Source organism: Stenella coeruleoalba, assembly GCF_951394435.1.
Source record: "Stenella coeruleoalba genome assembly, chromosome: 9".
Lineage (NCBI taxonomy): Eukaryota > Metazoa > Chordata > Mammalia > Artiodactyla > Delphinidae > Stenella > Stenella coeruleoalba.
Window position 1 is genome coordinate 34,100,030 of NC_137155.1, and position 24,665 is coordinate 34,124,694.

The following is a 24,665-nucleotide window of genomic DNA, read 5'->3' on the forward strand; positions in this document are numbered from 1 at the left end:
CTTTTTCTAGAATTTCATAGAAATGTAACCATATACTATGTAGTCTTTTTTTTTTTTTTTTTTTCCGGTACGCGGGCCTCTCACTGTTGTGGCCTCTCCCGTTGCGGAGCACAGGCGCCGGACGCGCAGGCTCAGCGGCCATGGCTCACGGGCCCAGCCACTCCGCAGCATGTGGGATCTTCCCGGACCGGGGCACGAACCTGTGTCCCCTGCATCGGCAGGCGGACTCTCAACCGCTGTGCCACCAGGGAAGCCCCTATGTAGTCTTTAATATCTTTCACTTAACATAATACTTTTGAGATTCAAAAGATTTTTTATTGGAATTCCCTGGTGGTCCTGTGGTTAGGACTCCACACTTCCACTGCAGGGGGCACAGGTTTGATCCCTGGTCACGGAACTAAGATCCTGCGCTGTGCAGCCAAAACAAAAAATTTCTTATCATTTTTTTATCTTATCATCTCTATCTTTGTTTCTTTGAATGTAATATGCTTTTGCTTTTGTCTGGTTTCTTTGATGTTTCTCAGTGTGAGTTTATTCATATTTGTTTTGCTGGTGAATGACTGGATTTCTTGGATCTGGGGATCTGTAGTTTTCAGCAAATTTATGAAACATTTTCCCATTATTTCTTCAAATATTCCCCCCTTTCGTAAGACTCCACTTATAGGTATGTTGAACTGACTGATGTTGCCCAATATATAACTGATATACTTTTTAAAAGTATTTTTCTCTCTATTCTTCACTTTGGATAGTTTCTGTTCTTCAGCTTAACTGTTTTTGTTTTTTTTTCTTTTGTCTTCTGTAGTTTATAATCTGCCATTAATCATTTTAGGTTGCAGAATTTTTTAATATCAAATATTTTATTTCTATCTCTAAAACTTCCATTTACATGTTCTGTTTTTCATTTTTTTCTGCAGTATGTTTGTACTTTCCTGTTTACATTGGAAGTAACATTCTCGTCTGTTAATTTCATCATACCTTGCATTACTGAGTTAGTTTCTGTTAACTGACTTGTCTTCTGGTTCTAGGTCATAGTTTCCTACTTCTTTGTATGCCTGGTAATTTTCTTTTGGATGCTTGACATTGTTAATTTGAACATTTTTGGTTGTTGAATTTCGCTGTGTTCTTTTAAAGCATTGGACTTTGGGCATGCAGTTAAATTGCTTGAATTGCTCAGTATGAACTTTTTGAGGATGCTTGTATTCTTTGTTAGACTAACTCCAGAGCAGGCTTTAGTATAAAGTTAATTTAGCCCTATTACTAAGATGAAACCATTTTGATATCTCTACATGATGCCTTGTATATTACAAGGTCTTTCCACTCTGGCTAGTGGGAATGCAAACTACTCCCAGTTCTGTTTGAACTCCTTGAATTGTTTAACCTACTGTTTTCCACTGGTTAGTTCCCCAGCCTTGTGGAGTTTCACCTCATGTATGGAAAGGTAAGTAAGACAGTGGTTTAAGGAAACTCTTGTACAGATACCCAGAACTCTTTCTTTGAGCAGCAACTTTATCGCAAGTATTCTGCCTCACAAATTCTAGTCACTTCAATCCCCCCAAACTCTGATCACTTCATTTTCTACTCAGAAAAACCACTACACTCTTTGAATTCTCTCTCCCTATGCTGCAGCCTGGAACTTGCCTCTTATCAGTAAGCTCCAGCAATTGTAGGAATCATTTTGTTTCTCTTTCCTTGTTTGTTTCCTGCTAGGATCACAGGCCTTCAATGCCTGCTGTCCCGTGTCCAAAAACAAGAGTTTCACACTCCTACATTGTTGGTGGGAATGTGAACTGGTGCAGCCACTATGGAAAACAGGATGAAGGTTCCTCAAAAAACTAGAGTTGCCATATGATTCAGCAATCCCACTCCTGGGCATACATCCCAACAAAGCTATAATTAAAAAAGAAACATGCACCCCTATGTTCATAGCAGCACTATTCACAATAGCCAAGACATGAAAACAACCTAAAAGTCCATCAACAGATGAATGGATAAAGAAGATGTGGTACATATATATAATGGAATACTAATCAACCATAAAAAAGAATGAAATAATGCCATCTGCAGCAACATGGATGGACCTAGAGATTATTATACTAACTGAAGTTAAGTCAGAAAGAGAAAGACAAATCCCATATGATATCACTTATATGTGGAATCTAAAATATGACACAAATGAACTTATCTGTGAAACAGAAACAGACTCACAGATATACAGAAGAGACTTACGGTTGCCAAGGGTGGTGGGGGGAGGAATGGATTGGGAATTTGGGATTAGCAGATGCAAACTATTATATATAGAATGGATAAGCTACAAGGTCCTACTGTATAGCGCAGGGAACTATATTCAATAGCCTGTGATAAACCACAATAGAAAGGAATATGGAAAATAATGTCTATATGTGTATAACTGAATCACTTCGCTGTACAGCAGATATTAACACAACATTGTATATCAACTATACATCAATAAAATAAATGTTAAAAAGTTTCATATGTGTTTTTCCTAGTTTACTTTTATTTCTGATCAACAGGCAATTCCTATAGTAGTTATTCCTTCATATGTGAGTTCAGAGGGCCATTTATTGAATATTTTGATTAGTGAATTCTAAATGATTAGAAAGATGTAATCAAAGTTCAGAAAACTGACTTACAAAATAGTTCAGTATTATTGCAGAATAGTCATTTCAAACATTTCTAAAGTATGGTTGATAATGGGCAGCAAAGAGAGAAATTTTGTACTGCCATGCTGAACGTGTTTCTTTGTCATCAATATCATTTGTATTTTAAGAACTTTGTATTTCATTTAATTGTATTTTACCCTGTGTTTATAAAAAATTATTTAAAATTTTGAGAACACCACCATAAACTTTCATTGATTGAATATCAAGCTTATTGGGTTTTGTTTTTAGGGATTTAAAAATACATTTTTATTAAACTTATAATTATATTTTATTATTTATAAAAAGTTAAGGAATTTGGTACTATGTAATCAATGCCAAATGCATTTCTGTTCTTTAAGATTAAGCTATGCTCCAGCAAAATTTAAATTTTCATATTAATATGAAATCAAAAGATTATATTGTCAGTGTTAGATTTTCACTGTAATTTATAACAGCATTCATAGTAATGCCCTAAGTTTTTTTTTCCGCAAATTTATTTCCAAAAACTTTAATTCCATGAATTGAATGAAAAATATCAAACCATTATTTGAATTAACTGATTTTTCTGTTTGTAGCATCCTAAGGACACTGCACCTTTAACCAAGATATTCTTCTAGTGGAGTCAACAAATAACAACTATTACCTCACTTTGGAGCTGGGAAAAAAAAAAAAACGCTTGAAATTGAAAACTCATTAAAAAATTAAAATAAAAACTAAATGCATAGTCATTTTATCTAAATAAAAATCCATGCTTCATAAGTAATACCTAAATGCACCTTCTGCAACTGCACTTGTTAAATTGTCCCCTGTGGCCTTAGTTTTTATTTTTGTTTTGTTTTTAATAATGACTACATTTTAAAGTAGATACTACTACTGATTCAACATCATTGTGTCTTCAGTGTTCTTGTCACTCATCACTATATCCCCATGACGAAAGATCAATACTGATAAACATTTTGTGCAAAGTTACATGTTCATTACCAGCCTTCTTGGGAAACAACAATTGAGCACTAAACTCTGCTCCCTCTCTATTTCTTGAACACTTTTTATCTATTCCTAACTTCTGATTCCCCATGTTGCTCCCAACTGCACCTTCTGACAGCTTGATGACTTCATGCATGTCACAAGCTGTGGCTACAGCACACCTGTTTGGTGCATCAGGTGGCAGAAATGTTGAATATTTCTCCCTCCATCTCCCGGGCCAGAAATTTAGGTGTCCTTTACAATTGGTGTTTTGGTTGATGTCTGGTATTTTAATATCATATCCAGATACCACTTGTTTCAGATTTTTCCTTTTTCAGAAACCAAATTGGTCCCACACCCTTTTTTTTAACATCTTTATTGGAGTATAATTGCTTTACAATGGTGCGTTAGTTTCTGCTTTATAACAAAGTGAATCTGTTATACATATATATATGTTCCCATATCTCTTCCCTCCTGTGTCTCCCTCCCTCCCACCCTCCCTATCCCACCCCTCTAGGTGGTCACAAAGCACCGAGCTGATCTCCCTGTGCTATGTGGCTGCTTCCCACTAGCTATCTATATTACGTTTGGTAGTATATATATGTCCATGCCACTCTCTCACTTTGTCACAGCTTACCCTTTCCCCTCCCCATATCCTCAAGTCCACATATATATGGAATCTAAGAAAAAACAAATAAAAAAAAGGTCATGAAGAACCTAGGGTTAAGACGGGAATAAAGACACAGACCCACACCCCTTTTTTGTAAATAAAGTTTCATTGAAAACAGCCATGTTCATTACACACTGGCTATGGCCACTTCCTTGCTACAATGGAAGAGTTAGGCAGTTGAAACACAAAGCCTCATATAATTACTGTCTAGTATTGTACAGAAAAAAATTTGCTGACCTCTGGTTCAAAGCAAGGAGGTAGGGAGACGAATATGCCTTATTTTGTAAAAGATCACTCTGGCAGCACGTTAGAGAAACAAAAATGGAGAAACCAAAATTGGATGTTGGAGACCACTTTGTAGGATATAGAAATGGTACAGTAGAAAGATGATGGAAGCCTGATTTGGGACAGTGGCCATGGGAACAGAAATAATTGGTTGGATAAATGAAATGTTTAAGGAGTACAACAAACAGGATGGGGTAATGGATTGGATGTAGACAGAAATGGAAAGAACAACAAGAAGGATAACTCCTAAATTCCTCTCCAGCGAAACTGGAAGGATAGTGGTGCCATTTACTTGGACCAATAAACATGGAAGAGGTTGAGGTTTGGGGCAAAAATAATGACTGGCTTTGGGCATGTTGACTAGACGTGCCTTTGCAACATCTAGGGGAAGATGCTGAGCTAGAAGTTTAGGAAACATCTGGAACTCAGGTCTGCGGTCTGAGCTGAAGATAGAAATTTTGGAGTTATTGACGTAGAGGTGACTATGAAGCTATGGTCTGGGATGAAAACAACGATAAGTAAAATGATAAGAAATATTTATTAATTGCCTATGAAAATGTGCTCTATATGTAATTTCATAAAAATTCAAAACCACCTTGTAAGATAATCTCATTTTCTTTATTTTATAGTTGAGAAAACTGAAGTAAAGAGGGTTGAAACAACTTATCCATATTATATACTTAAGAAAAGAATATGTAGGGTGAAAAGCATTTAGGTAGAGGATGATGGGCCCACTAAGCAGAGATGCTGCATTTAATGCTGCAGCTAGAAGAGTTAAGAAGGGTTCTAACTTCATTTGTTTGGTTGGCTAAAACATGGACCGAAAGGTGGCCCACAGGAAGTGATCTAGAAACATCAGACCTACCTTGGTTTAATGAAGAGGAAGGGATTCAAAGACTCTGGGAGATTGGATTGTTAGACTGTATTTGTCTGAAGCCAAGTCAAAAGGACATAGGAGCCATCCTGAAAGAGCTCTGAATAATCAGAGCTTGAACAATTTCAACAACAAAATAAATAATGATAGTATTGGATTATAAGCTATAGAATAAATATACATGAGCCCATACTGATATAAATATTATAACGAATAAGTTAGTAAATGGAAGAGAAAGGACAGTTCCTCATGACAGATAACTTCCAAGTAAGAAATGTAGACAGAGTAAAGAAAATAGAAAGTCGGCATTGGAACACCAGACTAATAATTTTTGCAGGCAAGATCTACTGATGGCTGCTAAAGTTAATGGGCAAAAATTTGAGGAGAAACAGTATATTTGCATAATCTCAAAGTATCTTCCCAACATGTTTATTAATTCCAAAGGGAAATATTCTAACTTTATACTGAAGATTGCCTTAATCAAGTGATCCAGGCTAGGGCTAACCTTACCAATAATAAAACATACTGACATTATGTGCTGCAGATCTGATGCACTAAGAACGATACTGAATCACTGCTGTGGTAATCCTGCCAATAATGCATATCCTCAATCTAATTATGAGGAAACATTAGAGAAACCCAAGCTGAGAGACATTTTTCAAAATAACTGACCAGTACTCTTCAAAAGTGTCAAGGTCATAAAAGGCACAGAAAGACTGAAGAACTGTTGTAGTTGAGAGGAGACTGAGACATGACAACTAAATGCAATGTGTTGATTATAGACTGAATTCTGGAACAGAATAAGGAAATTAGTGACAAAACTGGTAGAATCCAATGAAAGTCTATAGTTAACAGTACTGTATGACTATTAATTTCTTAGTTCCTGTAATTGTGCTATGGTTTTGCAAGATGTCAACTTAAGGGAAGCCAGGGGAAGGTTATATGAGAATTCTATAGTGTATTATATTTGCAAGTTTTCTCTAAACTTAAAATTATTTCAAAATAAAGTTTAATAAAATCACTTTTTAAATCTGGCAGTAGAAATGCCACTGGTGACCACAGTGAGATTGAAACCAGAATAGAGTGGTTCCAATAGGGATTTCTAGCTGTGAAAATGAAGATAACTAGATAGAAACCTTTTTCAAGAATTTGTTCCTGGAGGGTTTGAGAGAAATAGGATGGTAAACTGGGGAAGGAGTGAGGCTGTTGGAGTTTGTTCTTTAAGATGAGAGATTTTAGGTTGTTTAATTGTTGATGAGAATGAACAATTCAAAGAAAGCAGTTTGGTAGCTGCAATTTACTCTAAGAAAAGTTTACTGCCGAGATTGCCAGCAAAGGTGAAACAGATGGAGGTTTGAGGAGAGTGAAATTTGAAAAAGTAGTTTGAGAGAGGCAGTGAAAATTGACCTGAGAAACACAGCAGGATTATACTGGGCCCACTTGAGTTTGGTGTTCATAAACTTACAGGAAATCAAATTGCTATGATTCATGACAATCTCAAGCGGACCTGTTTATTTACATCCAGTGTTAGAGAAAGTTCCTTGTAGACTATATTCAGGGTTGAGATTTCATTAGATTGGTAAAGTAAAAGGGCAAGATTTTTAAGGCAGATTAAAGGTAGAAGGGCAAATGGATTTAAGAGTTAGTGTTTTTAAGCTGGACATAGAAGTGAAGAAAGGAAAGGGATAATGAATTAGAAAAAATGACAAATTAAAATAAATGAAATAAAATAGAAAGTCTTAGGTGTGTGGGTCAACAATTCTACATGCGTCTGACGTATCCTTCTCTGGCAGAGATCTACCTGCTAGTACTGGTTTAGAATTCATTTTTTTTAGGTCTGCTAAGACAGTAACAGATGGTCATCTGCTCTCCAGGTTCCTATTATTTCCTTTTGCATTCTTCATCCCTATGAGTGTATGTCTTAAAAACAAAACAAAGCAAAACAACAAAAAAAGATCCTCTTAATTTTTAGTGGAGTTTTATGGAGGAGTGAAAGTAAATGAATATTTTAAATCTATTATCATTACTTGAAATTATGCCCCTCCACCATTTTAACCCCACAAATAAGGTTTATTATTCTCTGTTTCTCTTTTCTACTGACTTTCCCTAGTGGCTTGTGTCCTTGTGCATTTTACTTTATTCATTTATTTAAATATGTATGTATTTATTTACTTGAGCTCGTATTTTGTTGAATTTGATCTCTGCATATACTGAGGATCTAAATTAGGGATACTTCCTCCAGAAAGGAATTGTATTTGCTTCCTTCAGAATTAGGGAGGAAGACAAAACCTCTTTAGTGTCTATCAAATTCATATCCCTAACTTTGATGCAGACTTCGGCTTTTTTGTGCAGCTATAGCACTGATGTCATCATTTGCCCCAGGGATACTCTCCCATTTTGTGTTACTTATTGATTACTGCTCGCTCCCTATTAAATTTCAGTTTATGTTTTCTTTTTCCCTCATATTCCCTTATGTTCTAGGAAGCCCACTAATGGATTAAAATAGTCTCTTTTAACGTATGCAGAAGCTATTTAGGAGAGGTCTATTCTAGTGTCTATCCTGGGATACTTGGGAACAGGAAGTCTGGTGGAACTCTGTTCTTATCTGTGAAATGAAGTGGGAACAGGAAGGTCATATGCTTTAACAGAAGGAAAGTGGGCTTTGAAAGCATAGCCAGACCAGGGTTCAAGTGTTGGTTTTGGTGCTATTAGTTGACAGACTTCCAATGAGTGATTTAAACTTGTTAAGCCTCAATTTATTCATGAACAAGATGAGGAAACTAATTGTGCATTGCAGAATTGTGTGAGGACTAGAGATTATATATACATATATACTTTATTTATACATACGCATATATATAATCTATGTTTGTGTATGTGTGTGTATAATGTATATATAAATACCTAACAAATGATCTTCCCCAAACTTGACCTTCGAGCACACCATAATGGTATTGCATGTGTGAAGTGCATCTGGGTGCTAACAGCTGAGTATAATCAGAAAGCATTTCTGTCCTTAAAGAGTTTTCAGTCCTAGAAAGATGCATAGTTTTATTTAGACTCTTGGTGTGATTAGTTCTGCCTTAGTAGAAACATGAGTGAAAGAAAACTCATAATTACAGATGTAGTTGGAATTAAAAAAAAATTCCAGACAAGTTAAGTCTCTAAGCAGATGGCAGGTTTTCCTTTTAATTCTGGTATATTCTAGTATTAGTGCTCCACCAAACAATAATCAGAGTCTCAACATTTCAAGAGAATGGTTAATTAGAAGTTCAAAATCAGCTTTCAAAAAGCCATGTGTACAAGGTTGACCTGGCTCTGATACAAGCAAGGGTTGGCGGGGTTAATAGTGGGAAAATGTCTAACGCTGCTTTTCTTCAATGAAGGTCGGCCTGGCCCAGGGCTGCAACGTCAAGGCCTCTGTCTAAAGCCAAAAAATCTATGACAAATAGCAGCTCACACCTGACAACAGTCAGGGTTTTAAACTCAGCAGGGCAGGGATTTGAAATTCTGCCAATCCTTGCATTTTTCTGTGATTAGATGTATTTTGAAAGTTTACAAGGGACTCCAGAGTGGATTCATAGCTCCATGGCTCCCTGCAACTTGGCACTGCCCTTCTAAAACTGACTGTGGCTAAACCTCAATTAACCAGAATGTCCAAAACTCCAAATCTTCAGTTTAACTGATTTCCCCCTTAAACCTGTCACTTTTGGAGGAAATAGAAAAAAGTGCATACAAAAAATTGCAAAAGGAATTAAGTTCTTTGTGAGCTAGAATAACATAATGGCAAACACCACAGACTCCGGAGCTAGAATGCCTGGTTTATGAGCTTGCTTTTGTCCATTTAGTAACTATGTGTCCTTGCAAAGTATTTAACCTAGATGTGCCTCAGTTTACTTGATTGTAAAAGGGGAATGAAAATAGTACCTACCTCATAGGGTTGTTAAGTAGATTAAATGATTTAACTTATATTAATAAGAGTGCTTAGAGCAGTGCCTGGCACACTGAAAACACTCAGTAATTGTTATTTTATTACTTGCTAACAGCTTACAGGGTTTGCATTGTGTAAATAATTTCATCCAATATGCCTCCATAACTTTACTGTGGAGAAAACTGATATTTAAGATGGGTTCCCCAAATTTTAAGCCTTTCAATCAGCAGTTTCTTTTTCTTAAGTCTAATATTCATCTTTCCTTGCAAACCTTTTCTTCCTCTACTGTTCCCCATCACAGGAGGTGACATCAGTACCTACTCTGTTGTCCAAGCCTGAAACTTAGAAACCATTAATCCTCTCCATGCCTATTAATTACATACCAAGCCAGCTCTACTTCTGAATTAAACGGTTCACATTTGACAGTAAGTTCTGCTAAATCTCCTGTCCTTACTGCAGGCATAGTGATCTTCTGAAATGCAGGTTTGATCATGTTCCTTCCCTGCTTGAAATAAATCATTAAATCCTTATGAGTTAAAAGCCCATTTTCAACATCGTGCATATCTCTTGTTCTTCTCCCCTGGGTCTGAAGAGGATGAAGGTGGAGGAGAGAGGGAAAGACAGAGAGATAAGGAAAAAAGGTAGAAAATCAAAACAAGAAGGGACAAAAAGAGAGAAGAAAAACTGAGTGTGGGTTAGCATTTGGGTGTGGAGTCAGGAAGCTAGAGAGTTAGTGAAATGATTTATGCAGTGCTTGTTGCCATCTGGGGAAACAACCCTTTAATCTATGCGCATAGCCCCATGAGATCAAAATCTTGGACAGTTTCCTCACAACAAGAGATGTACACAAATTCCTTTCAGATTAGAAACAATCTGATTTTCTCCTGGATCGTCTGATGTAAATGTCCTTTCTCCTTGGGAAGGGGGTATGTAGAGGGTATTAAAGTAATGGAAGGAGATGGCTGAGAATGATATTTTACATAAAAGAAGAAAATGACTGCCATCTTTACAGCGAGGTTTATCTTACTTTAATAGCTTTTTTTCATTAATTACTATCCAGATCTCTTAATTACCAAGAGAACTGGATAGCACCTTCTCTGATTATCCACTCTAATACAACATCAACAATGTCTGTATTTTATTTTTACCAGCAGTTATCTCCATTGGAAATAGAGTGGAAATGAAATCAACAAAATTAACATTCCTTTGTTTTCAACATCAGTTGTTACTTCTAAGGGTAGTTTCTGGAACAGAGGATATATAGTAATAATAAGAGAAGCAGATTAAGGAAGAGGGGGAGAAGGAAAAGAATAACAACAAAAAGAGGAAAAGGAAGTCATTCACTCAATAACACATATAAAAACGTAAGTTAAGCAGAATTCTGACAAGGAGTTGGTGTCAACTATACTTGCCTCGGATCTCCTAGAGAAAATTTGATTTCATTTTTTTTTCCCCTAGAATGGGTGAAAGGTGTGCTCTGCCCATTGTAGTTGCCTGAACCATATGGATAACTGACTACCTCATAGTCAATTACATAGTTACATGGTGTATTCTCCTGCAATGAGATAATCATATCCCTTTTCATATCGGTCTCAAAAGTTGGATAAATTCAGGAGACCATAAATGCAATTCTCATTGCCCTAAATAATAATGTGTGTCCTGTGTGTGGGCGAGTTTTAAAAAATACAGATAAATTTAGCCATAGTGACAAATTTTATATGCAGGAGGCATGGATGTTGTTCCTCCACTGATATACAACAAGTTTGACAAAAACATATGGTGACATTGCAATTACTGTCTCTTCCTCATTCTGGCCTATGTCACCAGTTTTCTGTGGCTGGCATAATAAGGAATTCTAAGAAGACGTCAATCTACTAAACAAGGGAAGAATTCCTAGAGTGGGAAAAAGATGAAAGTGGGGGTAAAGGGAAAAACTGCCTACTGTTCTTTTATGACTCCGCTTCTGATCTGCCATCTTGCTGCCACCGTGGCACCACCTTAGAAAATCGGTGTGGTGATATGTCATGTCATTCCTCTGGAAATTCCCTAGGAAAGTTAAGTGGCTAGCTCATCGTCACATGGCTGGTGAGGATTATACTGAAATTCGTATCATTTTAAAACCCTCCACACTAGTGTTTTTCAACTTATCAGCTGCAAACCACTGGAGGCTTGCAGCAAAATTTTAAAAGAATCCTCAAATCCTTGTGTACACATATATTTTCTTGATCCACAATTCAAAAGATACTATGATTATCGTTATTATCATGCAGGAGGTCTACAAAATTGGTTGACACTTAAAAGGAGTACTCTTCTTACTAAAAAATTTAAATAAATAAAAGGAAACCATGACTATATACTTGTGGTTTTCACATTTTGAGGTTTCATAGATCAATATCAACATCATTCATTATATGTTTTTCAAACTTAAAATTATAGTCTTTCAAACTAAATAAATTTAGTTTTGTGGAAAACTCACTTCATGGTTCTTCCCTTCAAAATCAGTGAAAATGTTATCACGGGCCAGGACTAGTGTGAAACATGACATTTGGGAATCTTGCTTCTCACCGTACTATGCAGAAAAAGGTAAGAGTTCAACGGACTGTGAGTTGTTAGGATGGGTTTCGGGAAAGCCTATATACATATGAGGGTCCTTTATCCTACTCTGGGCTGACTTTTACCTGGCATTGCTTGCTGGTGATTACAGCTGGCCAGTCAACTCTTAGAACTGCCATCTCCAAGCTTGGCGATGGAAATGGTAGCTCACAAGCAGTTCATGTTCTTTCTAACTTAGAAATGATTCATCATTGTGGGTTGTGAAAGAGAGTGAAGAAATGGGCTCTCATATAGATTTCTCCTGCACTTCTTAATCTCTTGTTCTGTATGACCTAACCAAGAAGTATAACCTTAGTTGAAAAGTCAATCTAGGCTAAGGAAAAAAGAGTGTGGCAAATACTGACATACTGGCTGATTCATTCATTCAACGAACATTTGCAGAGCACCTGCAACATTCCAGAACTGTGCAGAGGACACAGCGATTAAAAGCAAAGAACATCAGCAAAAACAATCTCTGCCATGAAAGCACCCAGGAAATGCACCTAATCTAGAATAGGGATGAATGGGGATTCATAGATGGCTTCCCAAAAGAGAGAACATCTGAGCTAAGTCTTGAAAACTTAATAGGGATGAGGCAGAAGACTTTGTCAGCAGAGTGAACAGCATGTGCAAACATGAAGCTTCTTGTCCATACCTCCCTTTTGTTATTTCAGAGATGGTTGATCTTTGTATACACCCACCATCTGAAGATGAAACCAGCCCCTGACCTGTCAGGGGTGGGGGTCTTTACCTGTCAGGAGAAATAGGTGCCCTGCTGTTGCCTTGTAAGGCCTTTTCTTCTCAGCTAAATAAGTAATATAAACAAGAACAGGACAACAGGGATGATCCTGCTGCAAAATACTCACATACATGTGGCCAGGCAAAGGGCCAATGCTAATCACAGCCTCCAGCACCTGCATACCCTCAGCTGTGGGGCTCAGTTCTCAAAGAAATACACATAAGGCCTGTCAGCACCTTGCCGTCTGCCTTGGGACAAGGATATCTAGGAACCTGCCTGAATGTTTCCCACATGCTACAAGGCCTGTTTTTCAACATTTACATACTTTTCTGGTACAGTAGTCCCAAACCCTGGCACAAAAGAATCCTTCAGAACCTGGACTAGGGGGTGAGCTGAAATTCGAACACCTCCTTAAGTTGAAAGGAGGCACCTGGTTGACACTCAGAGACATGTGAAGAGAAGGTTCCTCTGTTAAACAAAGGCTACCTTCAAGGCAGGCTTCATAAACAGGCAACCTGTGCAGTTGCAAAGGACCCCATGTTCAGAAGGGCTCTCAGGCTTGGTTCTATGCTCGGCTGGCATCTTCTTGAAATTATTAATAATTTTTAACAGGGAAGCATTTACACATCTTCATTTTGCACTAGGATCCACAAAGTTTTAGTGAGTCCTGACTACCTTCCCTGCCAAAGGCAAAATGGGGAGCCTAATCAAGGGCCTGGAGTTCTACACGAGCATGTGAAATGGAAGTGTGTTATAAAACAGAGAAAAATAAAATTGAGAGTTCAATTTTATCGTTTTTAAGGAAATATAGCATTGTTTGTTAAGTCAGGTACCCACAATTTTGATTTTCCAAGCCATTATGAAGTTTGTTACTCTGAAATGCCACTTTCTTTTATTGCTTTGTAGACTTTATACAATCCCTTTCTGTTTCTTTAACCTGGATGAGTAGCCCCAAATAAAAAGAGAATCACCATATGACCCAGCAATCCCACTACTGGGCATATACCCTGAGAAAACCATAATTCAAAAACAGTCATGTACCACCATGTTCATTGCAGCTCTATTTACAATAGCCAGGACATGGAAGCAACCTAAATATCCACTGACAGATGCATGGATAAAGAAGATGTGGCACATATATACAATGGAATATTACTCAGCCATAAAAAGAAATGAAATTGAGTTATTTGTAGTGAGGTGGATGGACCTAGAGTCTGTCATACAGCGTGAAGTAAGTCAGAAAGAGAAAAACAAATACCTCATGCTAACACATATATATGGAGTATATACAAAACAAAAAAAAATAGTTCCTAAGACGCTACGGGCAGGACAGGAATAAAGATGCAGACGTAGAGAATGGACTTGAGGACACAGGGATGGGGAAGGGTAAGCTGGGATGAAGTAAGAGAGTGGCACTGACATATATACACTACCAAATGTAAAATAGATAGCTAGTGGGAAGCAGCCACTTAGCAAACAGGGAGATCAGCTCCGTGTTTTGTGACCACCTAGAGGGGTGGGATAAGGAGGGTGGGAGGGAGGAGATATGGGGATATATGTATATGTATGGCTGATTCACTTTGTTATAAAGCAGAAACTAACATATCATTGTAGAGCAATTATACTCCAATAAAGATGTTTAAAAAAAAAAAAAAGAGTAGCCCCAAAGACACACAATTCAGAGAAACACACAAAAATGTACCACACAGTGGTCAAAGCCACAGTACTGAAGCACTTTCTCTGTACAGATTTTCACCCTATGTCCCAACTGGTGAGAGATCACTGTAATCTTGTGTTTATCTTCCCTTTTACAACCTCAACCCACCATTCAGTTCCTTCTCAGCCACAACTTGAGTTCTCCTTGTGGTGATGCTACTCTCAGTCTTTTTTGGTAAATATTTTTTTGCATCACCAGCACCTTGATTTTCATCAGGACTGGCTACATAATTAGCAAGGCTCAGTGCAAAATGAAATGTGGGCTCCTGGTCACAAAATACAAATTAGTGAGAATTTTAAGGCAGCAAGAGTAACAGCATTAAACCATGTGTAGGGCCCTTCTAAGTGTGGGGCCTGTGTGACTACACTGGTTGAAAGCCCATGAAGCCAGCCCTGCTTCTCCCCGGCCAGAATTGGTCAAGTACCCACTCCTTAACTAATCACTGGTAAGAGGGTTGACAAGTTTAGCCTTGGACTAAGAACAGCTCCTTTGGAGCTGGGCATAAGTTCATCTTCCCCTGATCTGTACTGTATCTGGTGGCAAGGATTCATGTGTGAAACCAGGCTTCTTCTGAGTAGACATGAGGAACACATAGTTACTGAGTAGCCAACAACAGTACCCACTATACCATATACTGTATCCATGACTCAGAAGGAGGCATTCTTCTTCAGAAGCTCTCTTTGATGCAAGTTTTGGTTCCCTAGGGCCTTGAAGAGTTATTCGAATCAATCCTGCTCAAATCTTCCAACTCTCAATTCCCAGGTTTCCATGCACTTCAAACCTCGTCTCTGGTACCAACCCTGCCTGCAGGTACAAGTGGGGGTGAGAAGACACGGTTCCATCCTCTTGATAATTATCATATAATTAAGGAACCATGATCGAAAGACCATAAAACATACAAAAACTCAAATAATAGAAAAATTTTAAATAAAAATACCACTTAAAATCTACACGTTAGTGTGGAGACTTTACAGAAGTACTGGATTAACAAGCTCTGGGTGGAATCTTCAATATGAGTTTAGGAGGAAATAGATTTTTTAAAAAATTTATTTATTTTATCTTTGGCTGCATTGGGTCTTCGCTGCTGCACGCAGGCTTTCTTTAGTTGCGGCGAGTGGGGGCTACTCTTCGTTGTGGTGTGTGGGCTTCTCATTGCGGTGGCTTCTCTTGTTGCGAGCACGGGCTCTAGGTGCGAGGGCTTCAGTAGTTGTGGCACACAGGCTTCAATAGTTGTGGTGTGCAGGCTCTAGAGTGCAGGCTCAGTAGTTGTGGCACACGGGCTTAGTTGCTCCGTGGCATGTGGGATCTTCCCAGACCAGGGCTCAAACCCGTGTCCCCTGACTTGGCAGGCAGATTCTTAACCAGTGCACCACAAGGGAAGCCCCAGAAATAGATTTTTAAATGGGGGAAATGGTCAGTGTTGGGTGTTTGAAATGCATTTTGGAGCAAAAGACAGAGATTCACAATCCACAGGGGCAGAATTCTTATCCAGCCAATTTTGATAGTTCAGTGAATCCTTTTCAAGAGTCAAACAGGTTTGTTTGGCTAAAGTAGACTGTACAAGTCACTCAAAAATGTCAGTGGTGAAAGGAAAACCATCATGCAGTGGAAAGTCATTACTGGCAAGTTAGATCCAATGCAACAGACAACAGCATGGTTTCTAAAGACATATATAAACCATGAATTTTTACACCTATGTGAAAATTGAGTCTTTTGCTTCCGTTATTTCCTTCAGAACATTCACTCTTTCTTCATCTGGCCAAAATCCTGTTCAGACTGAGACAAACTGGGACCTGGGACCCTTTGCTGCACTGCTGTAACCCTTGCACCTGGACACACCTCTCTTCAAGCAACAAAATACAAAGAAACTATATGGGACTAAAAATAACTGCCTGCATGCCCAGTTGGGGCAATTCTGGACAAAAGATACAAAGGGACCAAAAAACCCAAGAGCCACTTTTGAAGAGCCTGGAGCAAAAGCAGGGGGTCAGCAGCAAAAGCAGCGTACTGCGCACGCTCCCTGCACACACCACCACCTAAGGGGCGGGCAAAACACCTAAGCCACCCCTCTGGCCCGACCCCTGGACACAACCTTAACCTCAACCTCATATAAAGAGGAAGCTTACGCCCCCTCCTCAGCCAGCGAGCAAACAAAGGAATCTGTTGTTTGTTTTTGCTCCGGGCTGCTGCAGCAGGGGCCCCAATAAAGCCTAGCCTGAATTTCTTGTCTGGCCCCTGATCAATTTCTATTGATTAAGGAGGCCAAGAACCCTGGTCAGTAATAAGACCTTAAGACCAAGGTCAGGCCCTATCACTGCCAAGGAGCCTTCCTCAAACCTTCCGTGAACCTTCCTCACTTTGCAGTACTTCTCCTTCTGGCTGCAAAGGACTTAAGAAAATGACTGTTTCTTGTCCATGATCTCAGTGCGTGTTGTGACTTCTATTGAAATGATCTATTTTAGTGCCTCTCACTCACTGGAGTGTAAACTCCCTAGTGCTAGAAACTGCCTTATTCCTCTTCTGTGCCTTGCCTTGATAAGTGCTCAAGTTATCATGTATCAACATGTAATAAGTATTTTAAGAATGCTTATTGAAAGTGATGTGATCATAATATACATAGGGACAATAATTTTTAATAGTCTGTGTATATAATGGGAAAACAATACTCAGGAAAAAAAAGAATCGTATGTGTAAAAAGTAGATATTTTTTATGCTGCTGGTCACCTTAATGAAGTATTAGATTAGATTGCATAAGCACCAGATGAATGGATAACAGAACCCCAGTCACAACCATATCTCCAAATTACTACTGAGCAAGCAAAGACAAGGACTCAGAGATAGATGGAAGGTGGCTTCTCCAGCGGTGTTAAAAAATGCTTCTACAAAAGAGTAGCAAAGCTAAGGGTTTTCTGATCCTCCTTCACACTTAATTTTGCCATTTGGTTTTCCCATTCATGCTGACTTTCATGTCAATTTGTGCTTGCTTTCAGTGTGTGTGTGTGTGTGTGTGTGTGTGTGTGTGTGTGTGTGTATGCGCGTGCGTGCGTGAACACTCATGCATGTTATCATCTAAAAAAGAGTAATTCCTGAGAAAGTAACAGTGATGTGAAAGGAACTGGGATAGTAAAAAGGTCTCTGACTTTTCCTTTTTGTTCAGTTGGATTTTCTAGTAGGCTTTCTCGTGAACTTTTTCCTCTATTGACAAACTTAAAACCAGTAAATGACTGGTGAATTCCAACATCCCTAGGAGATAACTTACCTCAGTTAAGACTGGACAATATAATCACAATTTCTATGTTAATTTCATAGCTCTGAGTAGATACTTAGTGGCAGTAATGGAAAAAAATCCAAACACTTTTGGAAAATATGAGAAAAACAAGGTTCTAAATCTAGAGTCTCTGAATTTCGTTATCAGTGTGAGATAAGATTGCCACATTAACAGCAAGGCAACAAAACACATTTAGGTATGGATACGTAATATGTGGAAATTATAATTACTTTAAATATATTCCTTATATTTGAGAAGCTCAAATATATTTTTCATGTGCTCTAATTCTCAATATAAGCTTAATTAGTACCTTATTAGAAATATTAAAAAAAATTTAAAGACATACTTTGAATTTCAATGATCTTCTGTAAAGAAATAACAGCATTCATATTCGGAGTTTGTTGGAGAATATCTTCTGCAAGTGGCTCCAGCTGCAAGAATGGTAAATAATGATATGAGCAGAACATTATGACTTTATAATAAGTTTCACAGAAGCACACCAAATTGCAACAACCTAAAAAAAAGCCTGCTCCAAGAACTACTTAACATTTTGCTGATACCAGTTCCAAAAGTGTAGCCAGTTTTATTTTCTGTTTTGCAGCAATGTAATTGAATTCCAAGGGGATTTTCTACTGGTCACAAAACTAATCTATGAAGTCCCTGAAGCAGGTGCATGTCTGTGTATTATTCATTAAAAATCCGAGTTATTTGTGTAATTTTTGTAGGTTCCTGACAAACCAAATTCCATCATGTCTGTATATGCAGCTGGGCCCTGCAAATGAAACCTCAGGGAAGTTGAAGTAGACAGAAGGTGGGCAGTCTATTATCCATACTTTTGTGGTGTTTTTACACCTAACTACCTTACACTTTTGGACACTTCACAGCAGAACGCCACGAGACATAGCTGCTCTTATTCAACTGCTATTGAATAAGTAGTAGAGAAAATGCTCAAATAAAACCAAAAGTAAAATAACTGTACATTTTCATTTAACTTCCACTGTATTCACATCTATGCAGATAGCCATGTGGAAGCACAGGACAAATTCCTGTCTTGCAAATCTATCCTGATCTTCTGGAATTACACTGATTTTTCATGGGGAAGCTCAGCAAACATTGTTTTGCAAGAAATGAAGAAGAGCTTTAAATAATTTATGGAGTGTTCTGGCAGAACTAAATCTGATGATGCATCCCTGGGAATACGTTGGTGATGTGGCTTCGTGTGGAGCAGGACAAACTGCATAGCAGAGCACTTGCAAACAAAATAGCTGTCCAGCTATTGTGACCCAGAAAGCGAGGAAAGTAATAGTAAAAAGGGATTAACAACAACAAAAAAGTTTTCTTATAAAAGTTAAAGTCAGTAGTCTCAAATAGGCCAAACTATTATATGGCAAGAACGGGAAACAATGTCACTAGACACTGTGCTAAAACATGAACCCATCTATGTCTCTTCATCTGTAGAAAAAAACTAAAAAACTCAGGGATTCCAAGTTTCCACAGCATGTGTGAGTGAATCTTCCCCCCAGGGTCTCTCTGAATTGATTATTCTATACTTTAATCATGGAATCTAAAACAATAGCACCTTTCTTCCAGATGCCATAGGATAACAGACTAGCTCAGGGATATTTATACATGGGTAAATTCACTAAATATAACTTTCCAGAGTGTTTTTCTTAGCTGCCAAAGAAAAACATTTAAAACATCAAAAGGTTTACTTGCAGTACAGTTTGGCAAGAGGAAAAAAAAAAAACCCACAGTGTCAGTGAAAGGTTCTGCAATCTTCAACTCTTAAAATTTGTTAAAAATCATTTTTTTTAAAAAATGTGGTATTTCAGATAGTATCTTCAAAAATATGTTATCCTAGTAACACCCTCTTAACTCAGAGGAATTGCTGAATCATAAACGGAAGGTTACTTGGAAAACTCTTACTCAAGAATTAGGGCTGAGCTACCTTGCTCATAAATAATCTTTCCTTTCACTTCTCTCTCAGGGCTTAGAGAAAAATTTTAATAGAAATTAGGCAGACTTTATTAACAAGATGTTCTGAAATATCACTCTATGTTCGAATACTTAAGAATAAAAGCACAACGTAGTATGAGCATATTTAGTTCTTAAACAAGCTTTCCTGAGACTTCAGGGTAAAATGCTGACAAATGGAAAGGTGCTAGCTACTGGAAAGAAAGCTACAGGCACATCATTAATGTAAAAACCTCACTTCTGGAACACTCTCACATTAGGTCCATGGGCTATTTTTAGGACCTGGGTTATGTAGAAAGTAAACTTGATGCAGAGTGTTGAGAGTAAAAATACAAACAACCCTAAACCTCCAATTTGGAATTGTCAGTTAGATACGATAAAGTTGTGTCTACTTATGAAAGCAACCTAGAGAATTAAGGCAATTACATTGATAATTTAAGCCTCCCAAACCATTTCCCTGCATATTTTAGGTGAATGTCATTTAGAGGATTTAACCTTCAGTAAATTGCCCCAATTTGTTTCATTTTGAGTGTATACACACAGACAGAGCTGAATTCAGAAAGTTCTCAATGTAGGTTCTTTATTTTTTTCTCTAGTAGCTCTGCTGAGAAGGTAATGGGTAATACTCTCAGTTGGCAAGAAGGCAAGCAGCATTTAGTCTGTTTTCATAATATTAAAACCTTGTATAGAGGGACCACAGAATTGAGTTGTCTTTTCTAAACGAGTTTGTTGATTTAATAATTCACAGTTATAAGCACTAAAAACATCTGACTGAAGCATCTGTTTAATAAATATTTATGAGTATTGGTCATTATTAATAAAATCTAATAACTAACTGTAATAAAGTAATATTAAACAAATAGTCATATTTTATAACTTTGGAGCAAAAAATAAGAATATACAGTAAAGCTGTGTTATATATCTAGTTTGGCCGATAAGATGTAGCAAAAACACTGGCAATAAGGCTAATCAATGTTAGTAAGAGTTATTAAAAGATAAATAAGGAAATAATTTATGCAAACCAGAGAACTTCTGCATGCAAAAGTTATACTAAGATCAAACAGATGCAGATGTAGGAAATATCACACACCCATCACACCGTCTTTTTGCACAATTCCATCAAGTAATAATACAGTTATAAGATACACTAGATGATTTAACACAACTTCTTGACATTTGAAGCTCTCATCTAGGTTTCCTATATCTAAAGCTTAAATGCAATCATTACTTACTGCAATTCTTTATATAAATTTTCAGACTCAGTATAGGGGTATTTACTTTTCTACATCTTTTACAGAAAGTTGCAATACCCTATTGATACAATTCAGATGTATCAATACATCTGAATGTACAATGTACATGCATATACCATGTAATTTCTAAGTACTACAGCTATTTTAAAACACCATAAAAGTTGGGGCCATTATCATGTTGTGAATAAATAATTTTCAGATTCTTTAGAATCAGATCATTTAAATCATCAAAAATCACTTTAGTTGGCTAAGATGCACTTATGGAAAAAGGCAAGGGTATCCTTGGAGAAGCTCGAGAAGAAGTTTTAAAACTCACTTTGTACTTATGAGACATGAAAATCATCTCTATTATTTTCATGATTGAGAAAAGAACAGAAAAAAAAGCTAAACATATTTTGCAAAATATAACAGATACAAGAGGACAGATGCACACATCAACCAAGCAAAGGATATACTAAGTACTCTTAGCTTTTATATTATGTTTCCCAAATGTGCCAAGTATACTTGGCATACTCTTATACCTTTATTTATTCTGTTCTCTCTGAATTGTATTTTCCCTATCCTTCTTTGAATTGGTGAAACCTTACTAAATCATTCAAGGACTGACACAAACACTGCCTGCTCTGAAATCTTTTCTAAAATCCTCTGATAGAGCAAACTGCTTCCACTCGTTGTCTCCTTTCCACACAAATTCTCTTGTTTATTACTCTACACATTATATTGTAGTCAGCCATGTGTGTCATTCTCTATTTTGTTGTGAGCAATTTAAAGGCAAAGATAGAGCCTGGTATATAATAGGCATTTAAAAAAAATGTTGAATGAATGGAGGAATGATTAATTGAAAGAAAACATGGGGAGATAGGCTTTATTTGGCTCGCCATAGCTAACAGACCTACATGGAATATGTTCTTCCACTTGGCTGTCTGCCATAATCAGGGCATGTTTTTAGACTAAAAGAATTGGGAAAACAACAGAGATAATTCACTTTTAAATCAAAATAATTGATTTTTAATTGATTTTTAAATTAACCATCCATTTTGTTAAACTAATTTATTAATTCCAATGATGTATAAACAAATAATTTTGTATAGACTTTATATAATCATATCTTCTGTGAATAAAGAGAGATTTATTTATTCCACTCCAATCTTTATATTTTTAAATTTCTTTTTCTTACCCTATTGCACTGTCTAGGACCACCAGTGTAATGTTAAAATGAAGCACTAAGAGTGAATATCTTTGTCATGTTTTTTTATTTCAAAGAAAAATTCTCATGTTTCGCTTTTAAATCTGATGCATACTATAGGATGTTTGTAGATATCCTTTATCAAGCTAATAAGTTATTCCCAGTTTATCAAAAGTAGTTCATAATTGAGTGTCTAATTTATCAAATTTTTAAACATCTATTGAAATGGTTATATTTCTTCTTCATTCTCTTAATGTGGTGAATTATAACAACTTATTTTGGAATGTTAATATCCTACATTCTTGGCCTAAACACAATTATATTATGGGTTTTTAAGATAATGATGAACTGCTAATATTTTGTTTAGGGTTTTAACTGCTATGCTTATAAGCAGGATTTTCCTGTAATATTCTTTTTTTATAATGTTCTTTTGAGCTTGGGTGTCAATAGTATACTAGCCTCAAAAATCATTTATGAAGTGTTCTCTTCCCATCTTCCCCTTTACTCTAAAACAGTATAAATTATTAGCAGAATTCACTGCTGAAGCTATATGGGCCTGGTGTTTTCTGTTGGTATATCTGGTATTGAAGATTCAATTTTGTTAATTATGGTAGCATTCAAATTTTCTGTCTTTTTGATTCAGTTTATTTTTACAAGAATTTTTCCATTTCAAATAAAATTTCAATTTTCTTTTACATGAAGTTTTTTTAAAATATTCTCTTGTAATCATTTTTTTTTTTTTTTTTTTTCAGTATGCGGGCCTCTCACTGCTGTGGCCTCTCCCGTTGCGGAGCAGAGGCTCCGGACGCGCAGGCCCAGTGGCCATGGCTCACGGGCCCAGTCGCTCCGCGGCATGTGGGATCCTCCCGGACAGGGGCACGAACCTGCGTCCCCTGCATCGGCAGGCGGACTCTCAACCACTGCGCCACCAGGGAAGCCCTCTTGTAATCATTTTAATACACTAAAATCTGTGGTAAAGTCTTTTTTTCATTCAGAGTGCTGGTAATGTAGGACTTTTCTTTCAATCAGTCTTTCTAGAGTGCTATCAATTTTGTTAATTATTTCAAAGAACTAAAATTTGACATTTTAATTCTTATATATTATATGCTTATTTTTATTTCATTGTTTCTTTATATTTAAGTCACTCACTTCATGTTTAATTTGTTGCTTTGATTTCCTAATTTCTTGAGTTGTGTTTCTATCTGTAATTTTAAACTTTTTTCTATTCTAGTATATACATTTAAAGCTTTACATGTGTTTCCAAATTCAGCTTATACATATTACACTTTTTTTGATATTTCATATTTTCATAATTATTCAGCTCAAAATACTAAATTTACTGTGATTTCTTTGACACATAAGAGATTGTATTTTGAAATCTCCAAATATATGAGATTTTCCAATTATCTTTTTATTTCAAATTATACAACCACTTTTTCAAAGTTTTGTTTTACACTTCATCTTTTTATTTTACATCACTGGTATTTTGTTTTATTTTTTAATTTAATTTTATTGTAGTAAGAACACTGAACATGAGATCTAACTACTTAAACAGATTTTTTAAGTGTATAGTACGCTATTAATGACTATAGGTACAATGTTATAGAGCAGTTCTCTAGAGCTTATTCATCTTGCTTGACTGAAACACTATGTCCATTGATTAGTAACTCCCCAATTCTCCCTCTCCTCATCTGCTGACAACCACCATTCCACTCTTTGATTCTATGAATTTGATTATTTTATATACCTTATATAAGTGGAATCATACAGTATTTGTCTTTCTGCAACTGGATTATTTCACTTAGCATAATGTCTTCAAGGTTTATCCAAGTTGTTGCATATTGCAGAATTTCCTTCCTTTTAAAGACTGAATACTATTCCATTGTATGTATATACCATTTTCTTATCCATGCATCTGTCACTGAACATTTAGCTGGTGTCTACATCTTGGCTATGGTGAATAGGGCTTCAGTATTCAGAGTGCTAATGTCTCTTTGAGATCCTGATTTTGATTCTTTTGGATAAATACCCAAAAGTGGGACTGCTGGATCACATGGTAGTTCTATATTTAATTTTTTGAGAGCCCTCTATACTGTTTTACATAGCAGTCGCACCATTTTGTATCCCCACCAACAGAATGCAAACATTCTAATTTCTCCACGTCCTTGCCAACACTTCTTGTCTTTGGGGTTTTTTTTTGTTTGTTTTTTAAATAATCGTCATCCTGATATTCTGACAGATGTGAAGTGATATCTCATTGTGGTTTAGATTTACATTTCCCTGATGATTAGTGATGCTAAGCATTTCTCATATACCTGTTGGCCATTTGTATGTCTTCTTTGGAGAAATGTCTATTTAAGTCCTTAGCCCATTTTAAAATCAGGTTTACTATATTTTACTACTGAGCTGTTAAGAGTTCCATATATATTTTGGAGATGAACACCTTATCAGATATATGGTTTGGACATATTATCTCCCATTCCATAGATTGCCTTTTTACTCTGTTGAATGTCTTCTTTGTTGTTCAGAAGTTTTTCAGTTTGATGTCGTCCC

The 24,665-nt window shown here is 36.8% G+C and overlaps 1 protein-coding gene across 1 annotated transcript in view; it reads right to left on the bottom strand.

The window, feature by feature from the left end:
- The window catches only part of HDAC9 (histone deacetylase 9), a 1,064,374-nt gene that overhangs the window by 32,162 nt on the left and 1,007,547 nt on the right, over positions 1-24,665 (bottom strand). The window contains exon 25 of the mRNA XM_079931742.1: positions 18,046-18,130. Coding sequence (XP_079787868.1) covers positions 18,046-18,130 — 85 coding nt within the window. The remainder of the gene's footprint in view (positions 1-18,045; positions 18,131-24,665) is intronic.